Source organism: Lactuca saligna, chromosome 3 (assembly GCF_052625555.1).
Source record: "Lactuca saligna cultivar CGN05327 chromosome 3, ASM5262555v1, whole genome shotgun sequence".
Classification (NCBI taxonomy): Eukaryota; Viridiplantae; Streptophyta; class Magnoliopsida; order Asterales; family Asteraceae; genus Lactuca; species Lactuca saligna.
The window spans coordinates 66,863,943-66,888,092 of NC_136419.1; the positions used below are offsets into that span (position 1 = coordinate 66,863,943).

The 24,150-nt window shown below is 31.2% G+C and overlaps 2 protein-coding genes and 1 pseudogene across 2 annotated transcripts; 1 reads left to right on the top strand and 2 right to left on the bottom strand.

Moving 5' to 3' along the window:
- Nucleotides 1-4,159: 4,159 nt before the first annotated feature.
- LOC145036760 (RING-H2 finger protein ATL8 pseudogene) lies at nt 4,160-5,106 on the bottom strand (annotated as a pseudogene).
- Nucleotides 5,107-14,203: 9,097 nt separating this feature from the next.
- On the bottom strand, nt 14,204-18,404 carry LOC145036759 (MLO-like protein 9). Its single transcript, XM_078985238.1, has 15 exons — nt 18,148-18,404; nt 17,936-17,993; nt 17,620-17,837; nt 17,412-17,528; nt 17,263-17,323; nt 17,058-17,146; nt 16,359-16,433; nt 16,183-16,271; nt 16,046-16,095; nt 15,917-15,957; nt 15,664-15,837; nt 15,400-15,435; nt 15,253-15,320; nt 15,117-15,177; nt 14,204-14,912 (listed from the first exon to the last, which is right to left on the bottom strand). The coding sequence occupies exons 1-15, from the start codon at nt 18,274-18,276 to the stop codon at nt 14,502-14,504; spliced, it is 1,677 nt and encodes a 558-aa protein (XP_078841364.1). The 5' UTR covers nt 18,277-18,404; the 3' UTR covers nt 14,204-14,501.
- A 2,320-nt stretch (nt 18,405-20,724) lies between these two features.
- LOC145036762 (uncharacterized) lies at nt 20,725-22,414 on the top strand. Its single transcript, XM_078985239.1, has 5 exons — nt 20,725-20,870; nt 21,548-21,650; nt 21,752-21,851; nt 21,939-22,025; nt 22,119-22,414. Exons 1-5 carry the CDS (start codon nt 20,810-20,812, stop codon nt 22,254-22,256), a joined length of 489 nt encoding a protein of 162 aa, XP_078841365.1. The 5' UTR covers nt 20,725-20,809; the 3' UTR covers nt 22,257-22,414.
- Nucleotides 22,415-24,150: the final 1,736 nt, after the last annotated feature.

Sequence of the window (24,150 nt, forward strand, 5' to 3'; positions counted from 1 at the left end):
TATTTATATTGAATTATTTGCTACTTTTAACTTAAAAGTAACTTATGGTTGGAATGAGATTAAGTATCACATCACCCACTTAAAGGGACGATGTGGCCTTAATACTACTCCAAGTAAGCTTAAGTCAAATATTAATATTACAAAGTCTAAACCTTAATTTTTGATCAACGTTTCTTAATATATTATAAGAAAATGGTTTATAAATTTTATTTGTGAAAATCAACCTATATTTCTCAATTTTAAGTAACGAAATATCTATCAATGTTCACATTTTTAATGCCAACTCCATATGTAGACTTGTGAGAGTTTTATTGTAATGTTAATTACTATTTTGTTCTTATGTCTTTGTAAGCTTTGAGTGTGGTCTATATTTTACATTTTTAACAATAGTTGTATATTATTATTTTTTTAGTAATTTATTTCATATTTGAACCATTTATGTTGTGATGTTTGGTATAGTGCGGTTTCTATGCTTTGTGTGCTCGGTGAACCTATATATTACAATCTTTTTAGTGTGATACTGTCAAAAAAAATCCATTTTATTGAAACAGTACCTTTAGAAAAAAGAAACCTATTGGCCTCGAATTTAAAAGAATCTAATTGTCATAACAAAATTATTTGTTGAAAAAAAAAATTCATTCATCGTTCTGTGTGGATACCTCTTTAATGTATTATATAGGTGTTTTAAATTGGTGGGTACATCAACAAATTCTTTATTTAGTCCAAAATAGAAAGTACTACTGTTTTTATCTCAAAGATAATAGATTTTTATTTTTATCCCAAAGTCGTAGTATACTTATATTTTTAAACCAAAACAACATAGGTATATTTGTTACCCTCATCCCAAATCATAATCATCCAAAAGAAACAACTCGCCGAAAATAAACAATTCACCACCTTGGCAGCACGATGTCACATTGCAAATGAACAACATACTTTTCTTTTTATCATGAAACAACAACATGCTAAAAGAAAACTAATCGCTGAATAAACAATTATCCATAGGAATAACAAAATATAACTAACTGACACATAAAACTATTTGACACCACTGCCACATAAAGAGTAATAGACGAAAACTACTATTTGTTGTCCGTCTAGAGACAATTGATCGTCGGAATGAAACGAATCGCCTGAATGAAACAAAGGGAAAGGAAAAAATTTGATGACCGCCAAAATGCTACTAACTTTTATTTGGAAACTAATCGCCGGAATGAAACAAATTGCCGCCGCCGCGTCGCGCGGGCACGCTGCTAGTATGTATATATATATATATATATATATATATATATATATATATATATATATATATATATATATATATATATATATATATATAAAAGATAGATCATTCTATTAAATTTCGTAATAAACGCCCTACATTCTTTTCTTTATGTTTCAATTCTCGTAGTATTAAATCTTAAATCACTATATCTTACAAATTTAAAATGTCAATATTTTTTATTAGTATTTATTATATAATTTATTTTATTCGTACATCCTATGTATTTATATAAAAACATTACTTAAAAAAATACATAATATTTACAATTTTATGTTAAACTTTTGTTTTTAATAAACTTGAGTACTAGCTCACACCTAGTTAAGAATAAAGTCACATAAAATATTTCATTATACATAAATCTCATCAAGAGTTTTAATATATCGATTAGTAAATATGATATTGATTTTCAAATACATATTTTGAAGACCTACATTTGATTTTGTTGGTACATCGAGAACCACCTTCTGTACTACATTTTTCCAGGAATTGATTATAGTATGTAAAGTTGAAGCAACCCTCCTACGCACTATTTTTATAATTTCATGAAATTAGATAACAAATTTTAAAAGAAAGGAGAAATAATGTAACATCTTAGTCACTTAAAAATTTACCATTATAACGTGAGAATCATAACCAAGGTCATATTGGAGATCATGTAAAATTTTTTTAACCAAAATGAAAAATATTATAAGAGAAAAAACAATTTCCAATGGAGTTCAAGGAATTCTTGGGTGATAATAACACTTTATAAAACAATAACTTTAAGATAAGAAAAAATAAATGTGAATAGAAAAGCATGGAAATAATGTTATTGTATAGCCAAAAAAAACTTCTATATATTTTTTTCTCTATATAAGTTGTATTTGTATGTAACTATAGACATTTTTATAGTAAAATAAAAACCTTTCAATTACCACTCAACTACTTAGTAATTATCAAATATAGTTTATGAACACTTTTTAATGGTTACCATTAATTAGTTGAAAGGTAAAAGATTGTGAAGATTTCAAATAAATATGGTATAAAAATGAGATTTATCTTGATGTTCATTTAGATAGTCTCTTTTACAAGATATAAATAAAAGTAGTTCGTGAAGATTTTCAAATGAATACGATATAAAAATGAGATTTATCTTGATGTTCATTTAGATAGTCTCTAACATAAATAGAAATAGAGAGATAAATCTTTAAAACTACCCATGCATGGATGTTTCACTTTATTAGCACTAAATAAATTATAAGGCATATGTTTATAAATTTTAATCCACGGGTAAGCGATTTATTTGTAACTCTTTTATTTGAGTTCACTAAGGACGTGTTTGACACAGAGCTTTTGGAAGCGTTTGAGAGTTTCTAGCTTTTGGCTTTGGATTAAACGTTCTAGTTTAACAAAAAGTTTCGTTTGGCGGTACAAGCGTTTAACTTTTAGTTTTAGCAAAACGTTCCGATTCTAAAAGCTATTTAATGTAGCGTTTGACAAAACGCTCCTGAGCTTTTTAAATCAATTTCCATAATTACCCTTAAAAATATATTTATATATTTATTTATTTTTAATCAGTTATCCTTTTATGTAATTTTATATATTTCAAAAGCTTCCGGCTACTTTTGTCAAACATTCATATAACAAATAAAAGTTACAGCTTCTCAATACCAGCTAACCGCTACCCGTTTCCAACTAACAGTTACTTTTATCAAACACGCCTAAGATGGGTCAAATGAGTATTTTGTTGATTTACACGTTTGTTAATTCTAAGTTTATATAGTTTTTTGGAAAATTTGGATTACCGAAATCAAGTTGTGAAAAAGATCAATTCAACTGGATTATAATTTGCTTCGTTTAAATCGGATTTAATATGATTCAAACTATTTTTATCTATGTTTTAAAACTGAAGTGAAATTATTTGAAAGGATCAGATCAAACAGTCCATTCAAAGAGCCAAAATCAAACGCTAAAATTCTTACACATTAGAGTTCAAATTTCATTATAAATAAAATCCATGAACGAATAATCACAAGTATTTATGTATTGGCATGACGCCTAACGAACTCCCAACCACCTATTAAATAGCCGACGAGACGGCTTATGCTTACTTGCTCTCAGTTTGCATTTTCTTTGTTTATCTTATAACTAATTATTAATAATTAGAGTAAGTTACTGAAATTGTCCCAATGGTTTGGTTAAAATTGCATATTTGATCCCTAACTTTTATTTTGCATTCGGATTATCTCTGTGGTTTGATTTTGTTGCATTTTTTGTCTCTGTGGTTTGATTTTGTTGCATTTTTCGTCTCTGTGGTTTGGTCAAAATTGCATGTTTGGTCTATAGCTTTATGTATATAAGAGACGAAAAACACAACAAAATCAAACCACAGGGACGATCCGAGTGTAAAAGAAAAGTTAGGGATTAAATATGCAATTTTAAACAAACCATAAGGATGATTTCAGTAATTTACTCTAATAATTATTAATATTAATTATTAATTATAAAATCCCTCGTTTATCATCTAATTGTATATATTATCTATAATTAAAACACCTTAAACTTTTGGACATTTCCCAAAATTATGTGATTAAGGTTTTAGAATGTATACGCCACTGAACTTATAAGTTATAACATCGCAATCAAATTCAGAAAAGAATTCACTTCTGAATCAAATTCTTGAATTGCATCCCAACTTCCCTAAAATCCAAATCAAAACGAATAATAAAACTATAGTTCACAACAAAAGAGAAAGACAACAACCATCGTTATAAATTGTGTTCATCAACTATTTTATATGATAATTGATAAGCCAAAAGCTAGCAAGATCCAATGGGATAAGAATTAAGATAAGGTAGAGACTTCACTTCACATCCATTGAAATTAAAAAAAAAAAAAAAAAAAAAAACATATTTCGCTATTTTCTTGTTTTGATGCAAAGCTACAAGACAAAAACAACACCATCCACATCTGGATTAGCAATTTTAGAATCATTTTGCAAGAGAAACTCTGTGATTGTAACTTAAGCATCATATCATTGGTAATTAATAAACTTCTAAATTATTAAATTAACACGTTTGATCGATGTCAACTTGATGAACTAGAACTATCGTTATGATGCCTACCTCCATGATCAACCACCAACGAGATTTTTCCGGCGGAAAGCGTCGGGAACTCGCCGCACTTCTTACACCTACTAATCACCAGAATCTGTCTACACGACGGACAAGAAGAGTGAGATCCAAGCCACTTGTCGATACATCCGACGTGAAATCCATGTCCGCACTGCGGGAGCACTCTGATCTCATCTCCATCTGCGTACTCCGTCAAACAGATCGCACACGCACAATCACCGGAGGAAAGCTTTCCGCCGTTGTCGTCCTTGGCTGAATCGTACTTGAATTTCGGAAGCGCGTCAATGAACTTCTTCTTAATTCCTTTATTAGCAGACTGTTGGCCAGGTAAGCTATTGGCGAGAGATCTGCGTCTGAGCCAGGCGCATCGAGCTACGACTATCAAACCTACGATACAAACCAAAGCACATAGTAGAGCAGCGAAGATGACGACGAAATCTGATTCAACAGAGACTGCCTCCGGCGATTCTGCCGCCGCCTTCGACGATGAGTTGACAGCAGTTGATAGAAATCTATACGGACGAGTCATAATCCATATATTCAAGTACTAATCTGGTTCTGATTAGTGTGTGTTTTTTCTGCTTGAGTGTGTGAGAAAGAAGCAAATCTCCAATGAGTTGTGGAGAGAGAAAGTAATGGATAATGAATGAGTTGAGTTGAGTTGAGTTGAGCAGATGAAAGGGGTAAGGTGAAGTATATATAGGTGGAGGGAGTTCGGCTGAAGCTGCAACGTGGCTAGTAACTGAAAGGGGTTCTGGTTGGGTGGTTCCTCAGCTTTAGTATTAGCAATGTACTCTCTTTTTGTTAGTAACTAGTTAATTTCGGTTTTAGTACTTTAGTTTATGTTTATACTGCTACTTTGGCCCTTGATAAATAAATTTGTGTCAACCGAATCCAAAACCTTAATTCAAAATTAATATTAATGAATTTCATTTTGCTGGATTGGATATGCCAAAGTAATTCAATACCACATTTTACCAATTTTAAGTATTATTTTGAGTTAGAAGGCAAAAGAAAAACCTTTCCGTAACAAAAGTAACTTTATATATATATATATATATATATATATATATATATATATATATATATATATATATATATATATATATATATATATATATATATATATATATATATGGAAAAGTGAATATACCCTTAAGGGTATATAAGTTTAGATACCCAAACTCACCATATTAAGTCATGTTGCATCATATAAAACATTCTAATTGTCCAATATTCTTATAATTTAACTTCTAACTTGATGTACTTCCAAGATTTTTGTAAATTACATATTTATCTTCCTCTTACATAATTTTCATTTTCAACTACAAAATATATAGCCTAGTAGATGTTCGGCAAAAAGATGTAATTTAAGAAAAAGTTAATAGTGAAATTTCGAATATCTTGAAAGTAAATCAAGTTAAAGTTTAAGTTTAAAATTATAATAAATATATAAAAGAAAATGACGTATTATGGTGTGTTTGGGTGCTTATATACCCTTAAGGGTATATTCACTTTTCCCATATATATATATATATATATATATATATATATATATATATATATATATATATATATATATATATATATATATATATATATATATATATAAGAGCATCATATAAAAAGTTTAACAGCACAACTTGTTGTTGGTTTGCTACGTTACTGAGGTCCTCGTTTCAAAAAATACGCCGTCTGTTTCAAAAGAAGGATTTCTTATGGTATCGGTACTCAATAGGAAACTTAAGGGATATGAATGATTGTATTGTGATCAATAGTTCATATTGATAAAAAAAAAAGGAGGAAATATCTATCAATAGTAACGAGGCTTTTTAATATATGTATATAACATGTTCCACCATTTGTGTAAGAACATTGGTTTAAAAGATAAATGTTTGATTTCCCGTTTCTTGTAGTGACTGTCTTTATAGATGTGTTTCATTAGATAAAACTTAGAAAATGATCTTTATAATATATGTATATATGTATGGTTGGTTCGAGTTTGAGTTTTACTTTAAACTTGTCTATAACATTGTTTTTGTTACGGTAGCGGTCCTTCTACTAATGGTGTTAGTAAAGGATTGTTATAAGAACTTATAAAATGTTGTCACGTTTTTTTTTTTTTTTTTTTTTATTTTTTTTATTTTTTTTTATTTTGTTATTTTTTTAATAACAATTCCTCCCTTCTAACCTAACCTTTCTATTGAGATCCAATCGGAACCCCCCCCCCCCCCCCCCCCCCCGCCTCTCTTGTCCGGTTGTCCCTCCCTTTCATGCATGTGCGCATCGTCCCCACTTCATCATTCGTCAAATAAAAACCATACCCCATCCTTAATCTTTGTGATTAGTGTCACACCACCGCTAATCATCATTGTTGGTTACAGGTAAACTTAGCCTTTTTACATTCTTATTTTGACTCACATATCTATCTCTTTCACTAGAATACTTACAACTCAAGCTTATAGCTAAAAATCCCTAACCCTACCACTAAAGATGGTGCAATGATTATTTTAACTATGTCCCTAACCTCATCCAAGAACCCCATTCCCGACCGAATTTCCTTAGCCTAAATACCCTTGTCATTCGTCTCTACAACATAATCATATGCAACCTCCCATCATGATGTAACTGTCACACCCCCAAACCAGAACGACGGAATCGTTCGAGGGTGGATGACTTCATGTAGTATCGTAACAATTAAATACATAGTAAAGAAAGTAATACAACCATCACATATATAATTTAAAAGTTTACATTGTTGAAAAGTACTTGTTTCAAAAGAAATTACAATATGATGATTTAAAATGGAATTAAACTAACGCCGCAGCGTCCCTTCTTCAAAAGTTGCAGTTTACCTGTATTACTGAATCCCATAGAAATACAAGTGGTTTTGAAAGTGTAGGTTAGCATTTAAGCTGGTGAGTTCATAAGTATTTAGTGACAATGTTTATATGAAAAAGAATGAAAATGGTTTGTTCACGTTAAATGTTCCAAGAAAATCCCATATTTTCTACATAGTAGATGGTAGTTTGATTGTTCGAAAACTTTAGTGCAATAGTGCTTTTCATGCCTAAAATAGTAGTTTTATGTGCAAATCGTTAAGGCATTTGAAAAACCCCGTAAATCAATGTGTTTTTAATACTTCATGTGAGTCTTATAACCATGCTATTTGACTAGGATGCATATAACAACGTTTTTCAGGCATTGGAAAGTTATGACGTTTGTCACCCCAGGCCTGCCGGCCTAACTGTAACTAACAATTTAGGTGTGGGATTGTCAATCTCGTATAGATCTATACACAAGTATCACGCTCCCCATACAAGGGATTATGGTATATAATACATGACTTAAAATGCATACTCGAAAGTATGTGAAATGTCTCACAAAACTTAGTATAAAACAGATTTACGTATGAAAATGTCCATTTGTTCATGTATATGAAAGTATTTCCTTGATATAGTATTCGTTAGTACGTAAATGTTTATGATTTTATCGTAAACTATACCCATTATTGTTTCTCAAAATGTGTGTTTCGTTTGTATGGTAAACCCTAGTGTAATGCTCACTTGTTATGAAAAGTATAACTTCTGTAGTGCCATAGATGAACATATATACTTCAAGTATAAACATAGTGTTTGATTTGTATATATATATATATATATATATATATATATATATATATATATATATATATATATATAACCACATATTTCATTTCAAAAGACAAGATGTTATCGTGATATATTTTGCGTACTAAAGTTTTTATATAGTAGTTATGAATCACATATGATTCACTTGATAAAAGTGTATAATGAAACTTTTATGTAACACACAATAATAACCGTGTATTTACTTGTATTTCCCCCCTTAAAAGCGTATAAAAGAATTTATATAACATTTAAAAGTATAGATTATAGGGGTTTGAACTCACTTGGTTGATTGAAGAAAGTGAGATGAAAATTGAGCAGAACTTCGGCTTGTGAAAGTCGATTTTCTCAGGATTCTTGGGAATCTCGGGAATGCAAAACCTTCCTTCGGGACTTGTACGCAAAAACCGGGGCTTCAAGAGGGTCTCGGGGGCTTAGAAGCAGAGTTTCAGCACAAGGGAAGGGAGAATTGAGCACTAGAACTCGAAACCATCAGTTTCTATTTATAGGCTGAGTTTTGGGGTCTCACGTCGTGAGTGTTGGGTGTCTCACGTCGTGAGGCCTAGTAGCCTGATCCTCTTCGAAGATTGGATGTGGCTGATACTCTGGAATACATCAATCACAAGCTCACATCGTTAGCATGGTCCCCTCACGTCGTGAGGCTGAGTCAGCCTCGGATTTTGTGTCCCAAACTTGTAAAATCTGTAACTTTTGCATACGAGTTCCGATTTCAATGTTCTTTATATCCATGCGTAGGTGTGAAAAGGCTCTACAACTCTCGTTTAGACTCCGTCGGCTAATTTTGGCTTTATTTTTATTACATCATTTTTAACGGGCCGGGACATGAAAAGTCCATTAAAAACCCATAACTTCTTCATCCGATGTCCGTTTTCGTCAGACTTTTCACCATTGAGCTACTATTGTTGGGATATTCGATTCTTGTTTAGGTTGTTTCGGCCAAAACTCTCGATCTCTATTTCGAGTTTTTAGCTGTCTACTGCTATATCTGGATTTTGGAAAAACCATAACTTCTTCATACGAAGTCAGATTTGGACGTTCTTTTTATGTATGCTCATGGTTTAATGATATCTACAAATTTAATTTAGATACTTAAAGCTAAAAACTATTGTATTGAAACTTCACATTTTTCGTTAATTTGTGTTGCCGGTTTTGTCGGAAATCTTAGTATGGTCATAACTTCTTCGTTATAACTCGAATTTTAGTGTTTTTAGTATTTCCGTAAACCTTGACACAATATCTAATATAGTAGGTAACCCAATAAAGACTTTTGTACATTTTATTTTCAAAGTTAATTTCATTATTTCAATTAAGTTCTATGTCAGACATATCGGAAATCGGGAAACAGACTGCAGGACAATAAGTATGACTATGTTCCATGTATCTGTCCGCATGATATCTTGTAGAACAGAGGATTATATGATCACTTATCTAATGGACGCATCAGAGTTCAACATCGGCTTTTTGAGAGCTACGATTGCTAATCGGATTTTAAGTTACATTGGCAATTATAGTTATTAGACTTATCCAAGTGGGAGACTGTTGGAAAAGGTGTCTAAACCCATAACTATAATTGGTATGTACTTGACCCGATAGTAGCATGGTCCATTTGGGTTGCATTCATCAAAGCAATATGTTAGGAAGGATATTTGAGTAAGAGGTTATTTATAATTTATTAATATATTATAAGTATAATATATTAATTAAGGAATCATATTATTTAATTAGTATTGATCAAGAATTAATTTAGTGATAAAAAAAGACTAATTAAAATGATACATATGAGTTGGGCTAAAGATCCATGGTTTGATTTGTGATAGGCTTATGGATTAATTCATGAAGTGTTTATCTAAATCAAATGATAGGTCATGGACTAATGTGTATGGATTAGGGTTACACATGACCCTTGATATTATATATATATATATATATATATGTGTGTGTGTGTGTGTGTGTATCTATGTGCACTAAAATCGGCTACGTCTTACACTCTAAGAAGTGAGAACCAATTTTGAGTCTCCATAACCTCTCCATATTCATCCTAAGTTGTTCTTAGTGCTTTGTGATTCCATTTGAGGCATCGCACTATTGATGCTAAGCTTTCTTGAGGAAAAGATATTCAAGCTACTTCACATGGTAATATTCTAACTAGTTTTATGAACTAAATATCACCTTGCATGCTAGTTTAGGCTTCGTGCTTTGGAAAATGTTTATTGAATGTATAATTAGATAAAACTTAAATCCAAAGCGTTAGGTTGTATGTGCACCATAGGAATGCTAGAGTACATAAAACCCAACCAAAATATCTGTCATGGTGTGGCAGCTGATTTTAATGAAACTATAATTTACGGGCTTTACATCCTATTTAAAGGAATGAGGAAGAAGGCTAGGGTTTATTTATCATTAGCCTCCATCACTCCCAAACCCCAAGAAACCCTTGCCCTTATCTTCTTTGAATCTTTTGGAACTCATTTGCTAGCTTTTGGTGATTTTGCAGGATGTAGAGGAAGATTTTGTGCAAGATACCAACAAGAAACACTCCCCAACCTCTGAAAGCACCTTGTTGGACCAATTATAAGGCTCTTGATCTAGTCTTTTATCTTCTCCTTAGATATATAGAGTTATTTTTCCTAATCAACTCTTTTATTGGATTTTAAATGGAGAAAAGAGATAGATTTTTCAATTTTATGACTCTGATGAGTCCCAAGGATATTATATCTTGTAGATCTGATAAATGGTTATGATTTAGAAATCTTACATGAGCTTTAGGTCCCTTTTCTTCTTTTTGACCTAGATTTGAGGAAGGAAATTCATGAGGCATGCATGTCCATAAAGTTTACATTTTTAGGGATCAATAGGACCCTAAAAGCTTTCTTGAAAGTTTGGGCTTGTATCTTTTGTGATTAAGGACTTAATGGATGAGTTATACATCTTAAATGACATTTAGAACCTAGGTTTCGAGATCTTGTCTTAATGGAGTGTCTTAATGGATAAAGTTGGAAACTTTATCCATCAAGACGTTGGGAAGGAGTAGATCTGGGCTTTTGAGCCCCTGAAAATGAGTTAAGGGTAGCTTAACAAAAATAAACCATTCAGACTGGTCCCCAGGATGTGGCGACCAAAGACCAGTCGACTGTTTCGTCGTTTTGTGCCCACGGTGTGGCCAAGGAAAGTCGAGACGTGGAAGGGTGCTAATGAAATTTTAACTTCTTTGCCTTTGACTGTTGACTCTTTGACATGATTTGACTTTTGTTCAACTCTTAGTTTTTGGAAAGGTGGGCTAAGGGTTTACCTTGTATGAATGTCTAGGTGGGGTATATCACTTATGATTCGGCAATGAGAGTAGTAGTAGTTGATTATCATCTGAGAGGTGAGTCTCTTCGTTGTACTTGTGGGTCAAAGGCGCCAATTCCGTCCCTATGGTTTATGTATATAAGATTATAAGATGCTAGTTTTCTTTGTAACTCTTGCATGTATTTGTATGTATATCGGGCAGAGCTTGATGAATACCTAATGGGGACCGATGTCGGGTGGGGCCCGATGTATACCGGGAGGGACCTTATACTTGTATTGTATGTGGTGTTTTAGGGAATTCACTAAGCTTTGTGCTTACGTTTTATGTTTATGATTTCAGGTATTTCCGATTCAAAGAGGAAGGGTCCGGCATGATCACATATCATCTACCAGTCTTCCATATTCTATGATTTTGTTTTGTACTCTAATAACTTTGATACAACTTCCTTACACATGACTTTGGTATTTGGAATGAATGAGTGACTATTTTGGTTGATTTAAAATAATATTTTTACTTAGTATTTTTGGGACGTTACATGTCGACCCTTAAAACCCGGTTTTTTTACCTTAAATTTTTGTCATTTTGAAGAAATTAGCGATTTTTCGGTTGTATCGGTGAGTAAAACCACCTCTGCCCTCATTTTTTATTAATGCCTTCGCCAAGAGAGGCAACACCATCGCACCAACAATAATAGTTCTACTGCTGCTCTTCCTGTTTCTCAACATATCTTCTTTCCATCATACTCTATATATATATATATATATATATATATATATATATATATATATATATATATATATATATATATATATATATCGATTTCCGAGTTTGATTACGACTTATATTTTGTGTTTCATATTTGAATTCATGTTACATTTTGAATTTTAGGTATGAATCTGTTTTATGCGATTTTAATTTTGATTTTGAGGTTAAGGTTTTGAACGATTTACTCTGACAGTTGGCAGTAAAGGAGGAGGAGTGAGTGGTAAGGATAAGGGTTTAATAAGGGAGGTTACATGGTGTGGCTAGTAGGTCGGAGTCTTATTGATAATGAGAAAATGATGATTTTTGACGGATATGGAGGTTGTTTCCGGCGGAGACGGAGGTCAATGTCTTAGTCTTAGTAGAGAGGAGAAGATGTGGACCTTGTGTTTTTAGGTTGAAGATGAGAGAAGAAGGAAATGGTACAAACGGGTCGGGTGGGACCCACAAGTTTAATTAAAACATTTTTAATAATTAAAAATAATCAAAAATCTGAAAAATAAATAGAAAATGGCATTATAACCGTTTCATGTTTGATAGGGACGAAACATACAACTTTTAACGATATAAAGAAACGAACAAAGTTGATTTTTAAAAATAATGACTAAACGCGCAATTTGACTCTTACATCATGGACGAATGGTGTAATTTACTCTAAATTGTTATATCCTTACATTTACATTTGTTTAATGAGATACCATTTACAATAAAACTAAACGTCTAAAACACATGTTTAGTTTTGTCTCTTATCAACGAGCACTCACCATGCAACATTTTATATATTAGTTGCAGTTGTGCAAGTGGACATCCTTCCACCTTTTGAGATTTTATACGTAACAATCTTGAGCTTTAGCATGTGTTTGCAATAATTTTATGAATTAACATTGTGTAGGATTTTTGGATCTTTTATTTTTACTATGCACCTTTCCTTTTACAATGCATTTACATTGCTAATTTTTAAACCCCAAATGAAATTTTAGAGAAATTACCCCCAACATGCTGACATAGTGATATTAGGACAACAATAACCAGTGCATTATAAATGACACTTTTTTAAAGATATGTTGATAAATAACACTATTCTAACTAATAGGAAATACGATTTTCATTTCACAATTATGTCATTCAAGACTACATACAAAATCGTTATTATTTTATAGGTTTTAAAAAATAAATAGTCAAGTAGTTTTTAGGAATTTGGTATACTCTACATAACAAACTTATTCTCGAAGCCTGGATTCGAACAAGCCTCCATGTAGTTGGTTGCCAATTTGTTAATGAACACGAAAGTAGGTTGGTCACAAGTCGTAAACAATGCATGGATTTGTTCATGCTTAAGTATGATGAAACATACAACTAATAACTTTTAAATACAGATACCTATGTACATCTTGTTAAATTGCCAAATCATTTCATGTATATGAACAAAATTTCAATTTACGTTAGAATTTGCCAAAACACCCAAAATAGTATGTGGATTGTGGAGTATAAGTGAAAGGACCAAAAATACAATTCACGTTTTCTTCCCTTTAAAGTTGATATTTTTCCATTTTCTTATTACTGGTTTTGGTTGTTTCACCTAACATGAAAAGATTGATATTATTAAAGTAACTGACGGAAAATATCTTACCAACCGTTATCTAATTCCGATTGTTGTTCGACGTATCTAATAAAATCCAGGTTAATTTTTAAATAGATTTTGCATTCTAACCAAAATATTAAAATATCTATCAGTCACTAAATATACTGACAATAGTAATTACGCTGTGTAGCCGAGTCTTAACTCTTAACGTTTGAATATCTTTGTCATGAATTAAAGACTTGAAATCGATACTTAGCCACTCTTCCAAAAAAAAAAGAATTTAATATGATGTAAAGTTCAATAAAAAAAATCTATACGATGTCACTAATTACATATAGAGAAATCAATATAACAATATTAATATTAATTACTCTGTCTAGTCTAGTCTTAACGTTTTAATATCTTGTTCATTAATTAAAGACTTGAAATCGATACTTCTGTCACCCTTACAAAAATAGAATTCAATATGATGTAAAGTTCACCAGAAAAATCTAGACGATGTTCAAATAAAGGACACGTTGTGAACAAAATTAGGTAATAATAAGTACTAATAGACATAAATATTTGATTTTGACGTGTAATTTACTTATATAACGCCACGTCACAAAAACACGCACCTACACACGAAGTAACTCATCGAAATGATTTTATTTTAGATAAAAATCGATTATATGAAAAAAGAACTATATGTTAGCCTCCAAATACATGCCGGATTTTTCATAGGCAACTTTGATGATACCGGGTTGTGTTGTGAATCAGGATATGGATCTATCCAACAGGCAGTAACGGGTCAATTAAGTTAGTATTTAGTACTAGGCTTATCAAATGAAAAATCCTCTTCGTTCTTGGTGTAATCTCTTTGAGGAATATTGGATTTAATCATGTCGCCGTTTTGATGATCGACTCGTACATTTATCAAGTGTGTGGCGGATGATTTAGGAGACAGTGGGGAGAAGGCGGTGGTGGTGGTGGTATTGGGGTGGTGGAGGGTGGCTCCGGTGGATTGTGTCATCATGGAAGGAGGCATGGTGGGGCTAGGACTAAAAGGGGTTTCAAGTGTCCGAATAGGCGAATTGCCGCCTGTCCGAATAGGCGAATTGCCACCTGTACTTCCACCGCCACGCTTTTTCTTCACCGCCGCCATCCGCCAGTTCATGAGAGCTTTGGATGTTTGTTCGTCAAAGATAGATTTCTTCATGTTTGACCCCATCTAAGAAAATCATAAAAATCATGTTCAAGTAAATCAAAATACGGCTCAACAGATTCTACTGTGTTTGATTTTGATCAAGACTGTTACTTATGTCAATGAGACAAAAACTGCAATTTTTGTCCTGCCAAAAAATGTTGGATAGGGAGTTGCTACGTCGCTTACAACTTTTGTTTGTGGAAAAGACGTAAATCTGAGAAATTATACCTGGGATACAAGGGCGTAGAGCGGAAGTGTTATGTAGCTACACAATATGAGGACCCCAACCCTACAAGAACCGAAGTGAAATTAATTCAAGCCCGAGTTGAACGTGGAGGATTTTAATTGGAAATTACATTCTTACCCTATAACAAGTTTCAAAATAACGAGTTTGATATTAGCATGGAAGCAAGAACTGATCTTATATTCATACTGCAAAAGTAGAAAAAAGAAACATCTTGTCACCAACAATTTATGTAAACTTCTAGAAGGGGAAGTTCGTGTACGTTACCCATATCCAAAAAAAGTACGTTATCTGGAACGCATTCTGTGAGCACAAGAAAAAAAAAAAAAAAAAGAGTTAATAATAATATTTCCACTTTTGGAAAGTTTCCTATTTAAAATTACTTATTCTTCCTTTACAATCATTCAAATAAATCGATGGTATTAATTCAGTCTTCAATATGTAAGATTCCTTTATTTACATTTTTGTTAAATTGTACAATATCAAGTTAAATAAATTCAACGTGAGAGAATTAAAGTAGCATATGCTTACTTGAAACAGAGCAAAGTGTATGAGATGAAGAATCAAATGTGGTTTTGAGAACCAAAAATATTTATCGGAAGCTTGCACGAGTGGAATCCCTTGAACAACAGCATGTCTTTCGGTGATTTCAAGGGCCATTTTCGTTAAAATGGCTTGAAGTTTTGTTCCAACTGCTAAAATAACCTGTGGAAATCGTGTCATAATACTTTTTGTTTCCTAATTTATCCTCAAAAGAAAAATTAAATAAATAAAATACACTTACAACCAATGGAAGCAAGGATGCCCAAAACATAGCTTGCCAGCCTGAAAATATCGAAAGGGTAAAAATGTCATGATAGTTAAAAGAGTTTTCTTTTTGACACTCAAAAGTATAAGGTTTTAAAAGGCTTACGATTAACATTGAGAAGCAAGAAAATAACAAACGATGCCCAAAGTACAGGACTGTGGAAAAAAATATAAAAAAAGTTAAAAAGCAAATGAATATCTTGAATGATAATGAATGTAATGAGATAAACTAATATTTTGTACCTTATTCCTACAACCACTTGGAAATCATCCTCTAATGACCTTTTAACGTACTTTTGGAAGTTAAATTTACTCCCGCGAGCTAAATGAACCTACATAAATTATAGAAAAAACTAAATAAATAAAATAAATAGTGAAAAAGGTAAAAAAGAATTTAAAAATAAATAAATAAAACCTACATTTATGAATCCATTCCGCACGGTCAAATAATCAGACTTACTAACTGATCTGAAAAATTGTCGAAAGAAGCATCCCTATAAAAAAACAACTTTAGATATTATTTTTTACTTAATTAATGGAATTAAAGGGGACAAAACTTCATCTAATAAGCTATACAAGATGTTTTTCCTTTTATAAAATGACTAATGGTTTGTCACAAAATAAATAATAATAGTAATAAAATTAAAAAAAAAAAAATCATGTACTGTGAAAGTTGAGTTAGTTCATATTTTTATGAAAATGATAATCTTTTATCAAAAAAAGTTTATTTTTTTTTAAGCTTTTTTTTTTATTGTAGTGATCTTCAAAAACCATTTTCATAGAAAATGAGCTTCATACTTTCATAGTACCAGAATGAGGTGTTATGTTGTTAGCGATTTTCCAAAATGATGGTATTAAAAAAAAAAAAAAAAAAAAAAAAAAAAACCTTGCATTAGGACCAATTTCACAAAAAATAGTGCATTTCGTAATTAGAAAAAAAAAAAAAAAAATAGTAATAACCTTCCACTAAATTCCAAAGTTTTACAATTTTGACCAAATCTTTTTTTTTTTTTCCTATTTCCATAAACACCGTCATTTTTTCAAATATTTTTTAAACATCTTTTCCCTAAAACAACGCTTAATGGGAAAACAATTCAACATGGTATTTTAACACTTACAATGTAAAAGAAGAAAGGAACTCTAGTCCAAAAACTCGTGTGCGCTTTCACAAAAGATGTCTCATGTGTTAGTCTGAATCGTGAATGATCTGTATATTTATCAATCAAGATTCAAAATTAGTGTAAAATTTTCAAATTCTTGGGATAATATTGCTTTATTTACTTTTTTTTTTCCCATTTCATGAAGTCATAAAAGTGATTATACCATTAGAAAACTCGTAATTATGGGTTGAAGTCTCCTCCTCCCAATGCTTCCACCCACGTATCTACATATATAAATATATAAGTAACAATATTTTGGAACGAATTAAGATTAAAAATGTTAAATGTTAATTGCTAGTTAAGATAACGTACTTTTAGCCTTCCAAGAGTCATAGTAATAGCACTATATGCCACGTGGATGACAGCAAGAAAGAATATGAGTATATGCAATTGATGCAATCCATCAACAGTTATAACCGGTACTTTACCCTATAAAAAGTTACAAAATTCATCTTTTTTAACTCTTAAAAAAAAAAATCGAAAATGGCAATTATGTAATAACGCTAAAGATCAAAATTACCTTATTGCAAGTAGAAGGAGAAGATTCAGCTAGAAATCTACCATGTTGAAGCGAAAGAAGCAATCTATGGATTCCTTCTGATTTCTCATCTTTCTGAGTTTTCTCTTTCACAGCACATGGTAACATTGTATCAGCGAGGCTATCAGGGATGCATATTTTCACGATGTAACTTTGACTAAAAGTCAACAGTAGCGAGATAAACCCTAGAACCATCAGTTCTACATAATTGCCATGATAAAAGAAAGGTTATGGAATATAGATTCAGGTTTTTTATACAAAATGGTGTAAGGAAATGAGAAATGTTTTAGATGTTCACCAGCTTTCACCTTCTCCAAAGCTTCAAACATTGATTTCTTATGCTTTTCTGTGAAAAACTGTGAAATTTTCATGATGTTAGAGATAATCAATTAATCATATTATCTGATTGAAATCGATCAACAGAGTTTATGTATGAACATTCATCGAACGACTTATCTGCATCTAAAATCTGACGAAGTTTACGACAAAAAAATGGAAAAACCAATGTACCTTTCCAAGTTTGTGAAGGAGTTTCTCTAAAGCAATGGAGACGATGATGATGATTGCACAAACACCAGAAACAGCCCATGTGGGTGTTTGATCAAGTTGCCGTGTACCCTCGGTTGCACCCCCTGCCATTTCAGACTGAAATAGAGAACTCAAGGAACAAAATCAAGGTTTCTGAGACATTGATTTAGCTTATTTGAAGAAATGTATGTAGAAACTAGAAACAGATGATGAATTGAAGGGTTTTCGACTCTGATTTGATCCTCCGCGCAAGAATAAGAAGAATGCAATTAGTATTAGTTTAATGGTAGTGATGAAGTTGTGATGGAGCAGTAATGGCGATTGGAACAAAGTCAGTGGTGGGCCCATGACGACTTGTATATTTTTTTGGAATTATTTAAAAGTCGATCGTTCTGAGTATTTTAGCTTGCCGTCTCATTGTTTGATTGCTTCGTTGATGATGATAATGGCGGTATCGAACGAATATGATATAGTCAAAGTCAACCCCGTTCTGACTATTTTAGTGTCGATTATGTAAGAAATTATCTAAATCACCCCTGAGGTTTACTGGAAATCCAAAAATAACCCTTATATCTTGAACCTCTTTCCTTCACATGTTTTGACTTCCTATGACTTATTATTATAAGTAAAACCGGGTTGAGTTGGTAAATAGACATTAAAACAATGTTATAACTTATATGACATGTATTTTGAGAGTGTGGTTAGAGGAAGTAGTATTTATATATCATTTTGTGTTGGAAAAATTACAGCTTTCTTGTAGTATCACGTAGAAGGGAAAAATGAACTTGCAGCTTTTTAGTTATTTATTGACTATTGAAACTATTCATGAATGGTTGCAAGTATTGGAAATTTGGTATTATAATTGCATGATCTTTGCCATTAATTTTACTTGATCGGTTTTTCTATCTAGATATTATCATAGAAATGTTCAAAGCCATGTTCATGAGAAGAGTTTGTAGGATTATTGCCTAAAACTCTTAAATTCGAGGAGGCCATGAGAGAAACATAGAATTGATCTCATCAACGATCTAGTGGGGATTAATATTCCTTAAGGATAGTGATTTCATCACACGTTTTTATTTCATTGTTTATTCAATTCTGTTTGTCTAATATACTAAAGAAGTTTTGTATAACAAACGTCTCTTCATAATTGTTTATTCCATAAATCAGTGTCTCAGCCGTTTTGCTTAAATGCTTTAAACTCGTTCAATTAAATCGCCTATAAATTAACATATGCTTGTTTATTGCAAAAAATGATCTCTTTATCAAAACCTAGCATGCATAGCAAGAGTGATGAAACCCATATGGCTTTGCATACATATATAACTTTGATTTGTGATAATTATTTTCCTGTATACTATAAATATACTTACTCTCCACTGGGGTGACTCAACTTTTTATTTCGTTAAACTATGGCTTAGGACCCCTAATTCTAAAGGACTGTATATTTTCAAAATTTAAACCAATATTAATATAATGGTTTAATTAAATCAATCTCCCATACATAATATGGAGAGATGTAATTCACTATTTATAACAAATACAAGATTACAAGATATGTACAAGATCCTATAAACTAGGTAAGAATAAGTTTAGATTGATGGAGATTTATTTGGAGATTTATCATTAATAATTAATATATCTCAAATCTCAGTTAAGCCCATTACTGATTGTTTGATACGCCACATCATAGTGAATGATCTTGATTCTTGAAGATGAAATGCATGGATCACATCAATGCGATCTTGAAAACTTAAACACCACATTTATCTTATATTCTTCCATCTCAATTCTCAAATGTTGAAATCCTCAATGCCAATTGATATTTGTTTCACTTCTTTTACAATTTTCCATTATCTATTAGGGTTAGCCAATTATTGTTAATTATTTTTAGTTATTGATTGATTACATAATACAAATTTTTAATTAATACTTCTATGTGGATTTTACGTTTGGAATTTCTAAATTTGGGTCGGAACAAACTCAAGGAAGCAGTAAGTCAAGACTATCAAGAAGCAAATATTTCTATTAATTTATCACTTTGGGTATTATGTTTGTTCGTTTTAGTTATCTTGATGATTTATAGAAACGTATACATAATAAAAAAAATAACTCCGACATTTATAAAATTTTAGTTTATTATTAGCAATCCTAAACCTAGATAAAAAATGAATGTTTATAACGTTAACTATAGTAAATGTCAAAAGATCACATATTTTTTTTTGTTGCGTTGGAGCCCCAACTAATACAATGTTATGGGCAAGTAGATTTTTAAAAATAATATTGTAAAAAAAATTAAAAATATAATACTACAAAAAATAAAGTTTAAATCTTAAGATAAACCAATAAGTAAATACTTCTTTTTTCTCAGTTTTATTATCTTTATATATCTAATTAGAAGTGTTATTAATAAATTTAAAATAAATTAAGTTCTGCCTGTTTTTTTGAGTCTTGAAGCCCATTGGGCCATTTAAGTGGGCTAGAGTATAAAAATATACCTCTTTCATTTGAAGTAATTATAAGGGCCCAAATTCTGATGGTAGTTGAAAACATCAACGAAAGGGGAAAACAAGTGGATTCAAATCGAACCGTAAGTTCTTCTATCTCTCACAGTACACTGGAATTATTGTCAGAACTCAGAAGGATGACTACTCTCGCTAATTCTTTCGTTTCACTCCCAACCCACCGGAATCAGTTCTTATCTGGTATGCCGATTGCATAATTGAGCTTTCCTTTTCATAATTTCAGTTTATCGTTGAGAAATCTGATCATAACTATAACGAGTTCAATTCTTCTGCATAAACGTATAATACAGCGTTCGATTTGTTGTTTATATCTAAATTATTACTTGTTTCGCATTTCTGCTACACGAATCGCCCCCTCAAACTTGTGATACATTGTATTGTTTGCAAAATCATGAAAAGTTAGCTGATTATGTTGCTTAAATTACGAACGCATATTGACGGAAAAGGAATTAAAGGTTCGGAATTGGAAATCGCAGGTCGATATCCTCAAAGTTCTTAAATGAATTCCTCCTAGTTTTAGTTTCAACCTAGGGAGTTAAAACTCCCTAAAATATATCATAATTGTATTCTATTCTGTTCAATTCGTAGTTTGATCTTGATTCAGTCACACATATACGAACTTTGAGTTATAATTAAACAACATATTCGCGATTCCATATGCGAATTAGGTTTTATGGATCTTATTTCTTGTTGTTGAAGTTGTGGTTTGGTGTCAGATACTTAGATTCTTTAGAATGTCAATGTACTCTGTCTCTATGTACAATTGCTTGAAATTCTGCCTTGAAAACTTCAATTTCTATCTTTTTTCAATATACTTTTTCATCAATCAAAACTACATTCCTTTAAAATGATGATAGGTATATTGATGCAAGTTGATCAAGGCTCCAGTAACCTGTTTGTTGGCCACAGTGGAGCAACTAAACTAACAAAACACAGGAAATCACTTACCGTGAGAGCTGGGTATGTTGCTAATCTTTTATAAAAGATATACATAAAAGTTAAATTGTTAAAACCCACTTTTATTTGGGTGTTGATTTTAATTTTTTGATATGCATTTGAAGAGCAAATGATGATAGACTAGGTGGAGCCAGCTTATTTGTTGGTGGTTTTGTATTGGGAGGAATTGTTGTTGGAGCTTTAGGAGCTATATATGCACCTCAGGTATGCTTGAAGCTACTTTTATAAAAAACCACTTAAAAAAAAAACATTTTTTTTTAAATTTGGAAATTTTATATTTTTATCATGTAGATAAGCAAGGCACTTGCAGGGGCAGACAGAAAAGATCTAATGAGGAAGCTGCCAAAATTCATATACGATGAAGAGAAAGCTTTGGAGGTGATGATATATAAATATATAATTTTTTTTAATATATAATGCGTAGAATTTGAAACTTACCTTTTGATTTAATTTATTTATTTTTGGAAACAGAAAACACGCAAAATATTAACTGATAAGATTGCTCAGCTGAATTCTGCGATAGACGATGTGTCTGCTCAGTTGCGTGCTGATGACCCGCCAAACGGGTCATCAGTCACCACTGATGGAGTTGAAGCTTCTTCCTACTGATGATGATTTTCAAACGTATGTTTGACTATATTGTCACAAATCTATCAATACTTGTGTTCATTGATTGTGAATTTTTTTTTTTTTTTTTGTGATAGTGGTGCATCTTTTGGTTGAAAATGTTACATCCGGTGTTAATAATTTGAAAATATTAAATCTAATTGTGATCCGAAGCTAAATTGATTTTTATTTGAAAATATGAAGATCATTGTGTTAGGTTATGTTTGACAGATTGGCTAATAAAGTCCTTTAGTAAAAAGTAGCTTATTAACATATAATGACACATAAAAGTAGATTTAGAAAACATATGGAAATTGAAGTGTATATTTGGAAAACTTGTGGAAAAAGTCTAATTAGCTTATTAATAAGCTATATCAAAAAAAAAATTAGCTATATCAAATTGTTTTTTTTCCCTAAAAATATAGCTTATAAGTTACTTATAATGTAAGGAAGCTTAGAAATGTTTGTACCAAACACCACCATGAAGTCGTGTATTATTAAAGTCGTGTATTAGTAAAATGGTTGGATGGTAGCGATGTTTGAGTCTGTCTAGATAAATTATTTTATACATAAGGTCTGTTTTAGATTTAATAAACTGTTTGAAAGATGGCAAATAAACAAATTACATTTGCATTTCAATGGACAACTTTTAACAATATTCATCAATTATAACGATAGAAGAGTTCGGCTGAAGAAAAAACAAAAAATAGGTAAAGTGTTGTTATTTAAATACATCAAGCCAGACTTTTGGTAAAAAAGTAACCCTTTAAACCATATATATATATATATATATATATATATATATATATATATATATATATATATATATATATATATATATATATATATATATATAGAGAGAGAGAGAGAGAGAGAGAATTGTTCAAATCAAATAATTCACTCATATAGTAGAATGATTAATTTATCAGAATTATCAAATAACATCATTTTGTTGTAATAAATACATATGGTTAGAACTTAGAAAGTAACGAGGGAAAAGACAACTTGATGTAAATGGTGCTCTTAATCATCTTATGAATTATTAGTGTTTCATTTATGTAATGAGACTAAAATTATATAAATTAAATAAATAAATAATAAACAGCGCACTTGATTAAAATCAAGAATGTAAATATGTTATTGGCAAATTCTTTTTTATATCTGTAATCAAACAAAATAAAATTGCTTGTTATGGTTGATTTAATGATGTGATCAAATTCGCTTTGAAATTGTAGATAAATGGTCGCTATATTTTATAACAATATTTATATTTATATACTATATACTTAAACTGTAATTATTGTCATAATTATATTATTTTTCCTTAAGTATCTTTCTGCTTGTTGATTCATAAAACTCTCATAATCTTCAATCAAATAAAAAAAATTAATTAATAACGCTAGTGTACGAATTAAGTAAAACTTTTTTTTTTTTATTTATCATTAAATTTATGGAAGAAGAGAATATGGAATTTGGGTCTTATTGAGATATTTATCGTGTTCCACATATCATTCACAAAAAAACAAAACAAAACATTTTAAAATGTCATAGAGAGTGAAAATATCTTTCCGATGAAACGACCATCCATTTTTCATGGGTGTATGATCGTATGAGTAGATGTGTTCGGCGGGAAGACCTTGTCACCGATCATCTCTCAAGTTTTAATCATGGAATGCGTCATCTTTTGTGTTTGTTTGTTTCATTACGAGATAATAACTTTTAATAAATTACATGAATGGTCCTTTAGGTTTTGGTTTTTTTTTTCTCTAAAATAGTCCTTACAATGGTTTTTCCCCTCAAATGGTACCTACGGATGTTAAGTTGCATGCAAATAGTCTCCGAGTTGGATGCCCGTCCATTCTAACGTTAACCTGCCCCCATATGGCTTGCACATGAG

Coding starts and splice junctions, on each gene's coding strand:
- LOC145036759 (XM_078985238.1), bottom strand. CDS start 18,276: ATGGCAGGGGGTGCAACCGAGGGTACACGGCAACTTGATCAAACACCC. Junction 15,838..15,916: donor CATCCTTGCTTCCATTGGTT/GTAAGTGTATTT, acceptor CGATTTCCACAG/GTTATTTTAGCAGTTGGAAC. Junction 15,178..15,252: donor ATTTTGAAACTTGTTATAGG/GTAAGAATGTAA, acceptor CGGTTCTTGTAG/GGTTGGGGTCCTCATATTGT.
- LOC145036762 (XM_078985239.1), top strand. CDS start 20,810: ATGACTACTCTCGCTAATTCTTTCGTTTCACTCCCAACCCACCGGAAT. Junction 20,871..21,547: donor CCGGAATCAGTTCTTATCTG/GTATGCCGATTG, acceptor AAATGATGATAG/GTATATTGATGCAAGTTGAT. Junction 21,651..21,751: donor TCACTTACCGTGAGAGCTGG/GTATGTTGCTAA, acceptor ATGCATTTGAAG/AGCAAATGATGATAGACTAG.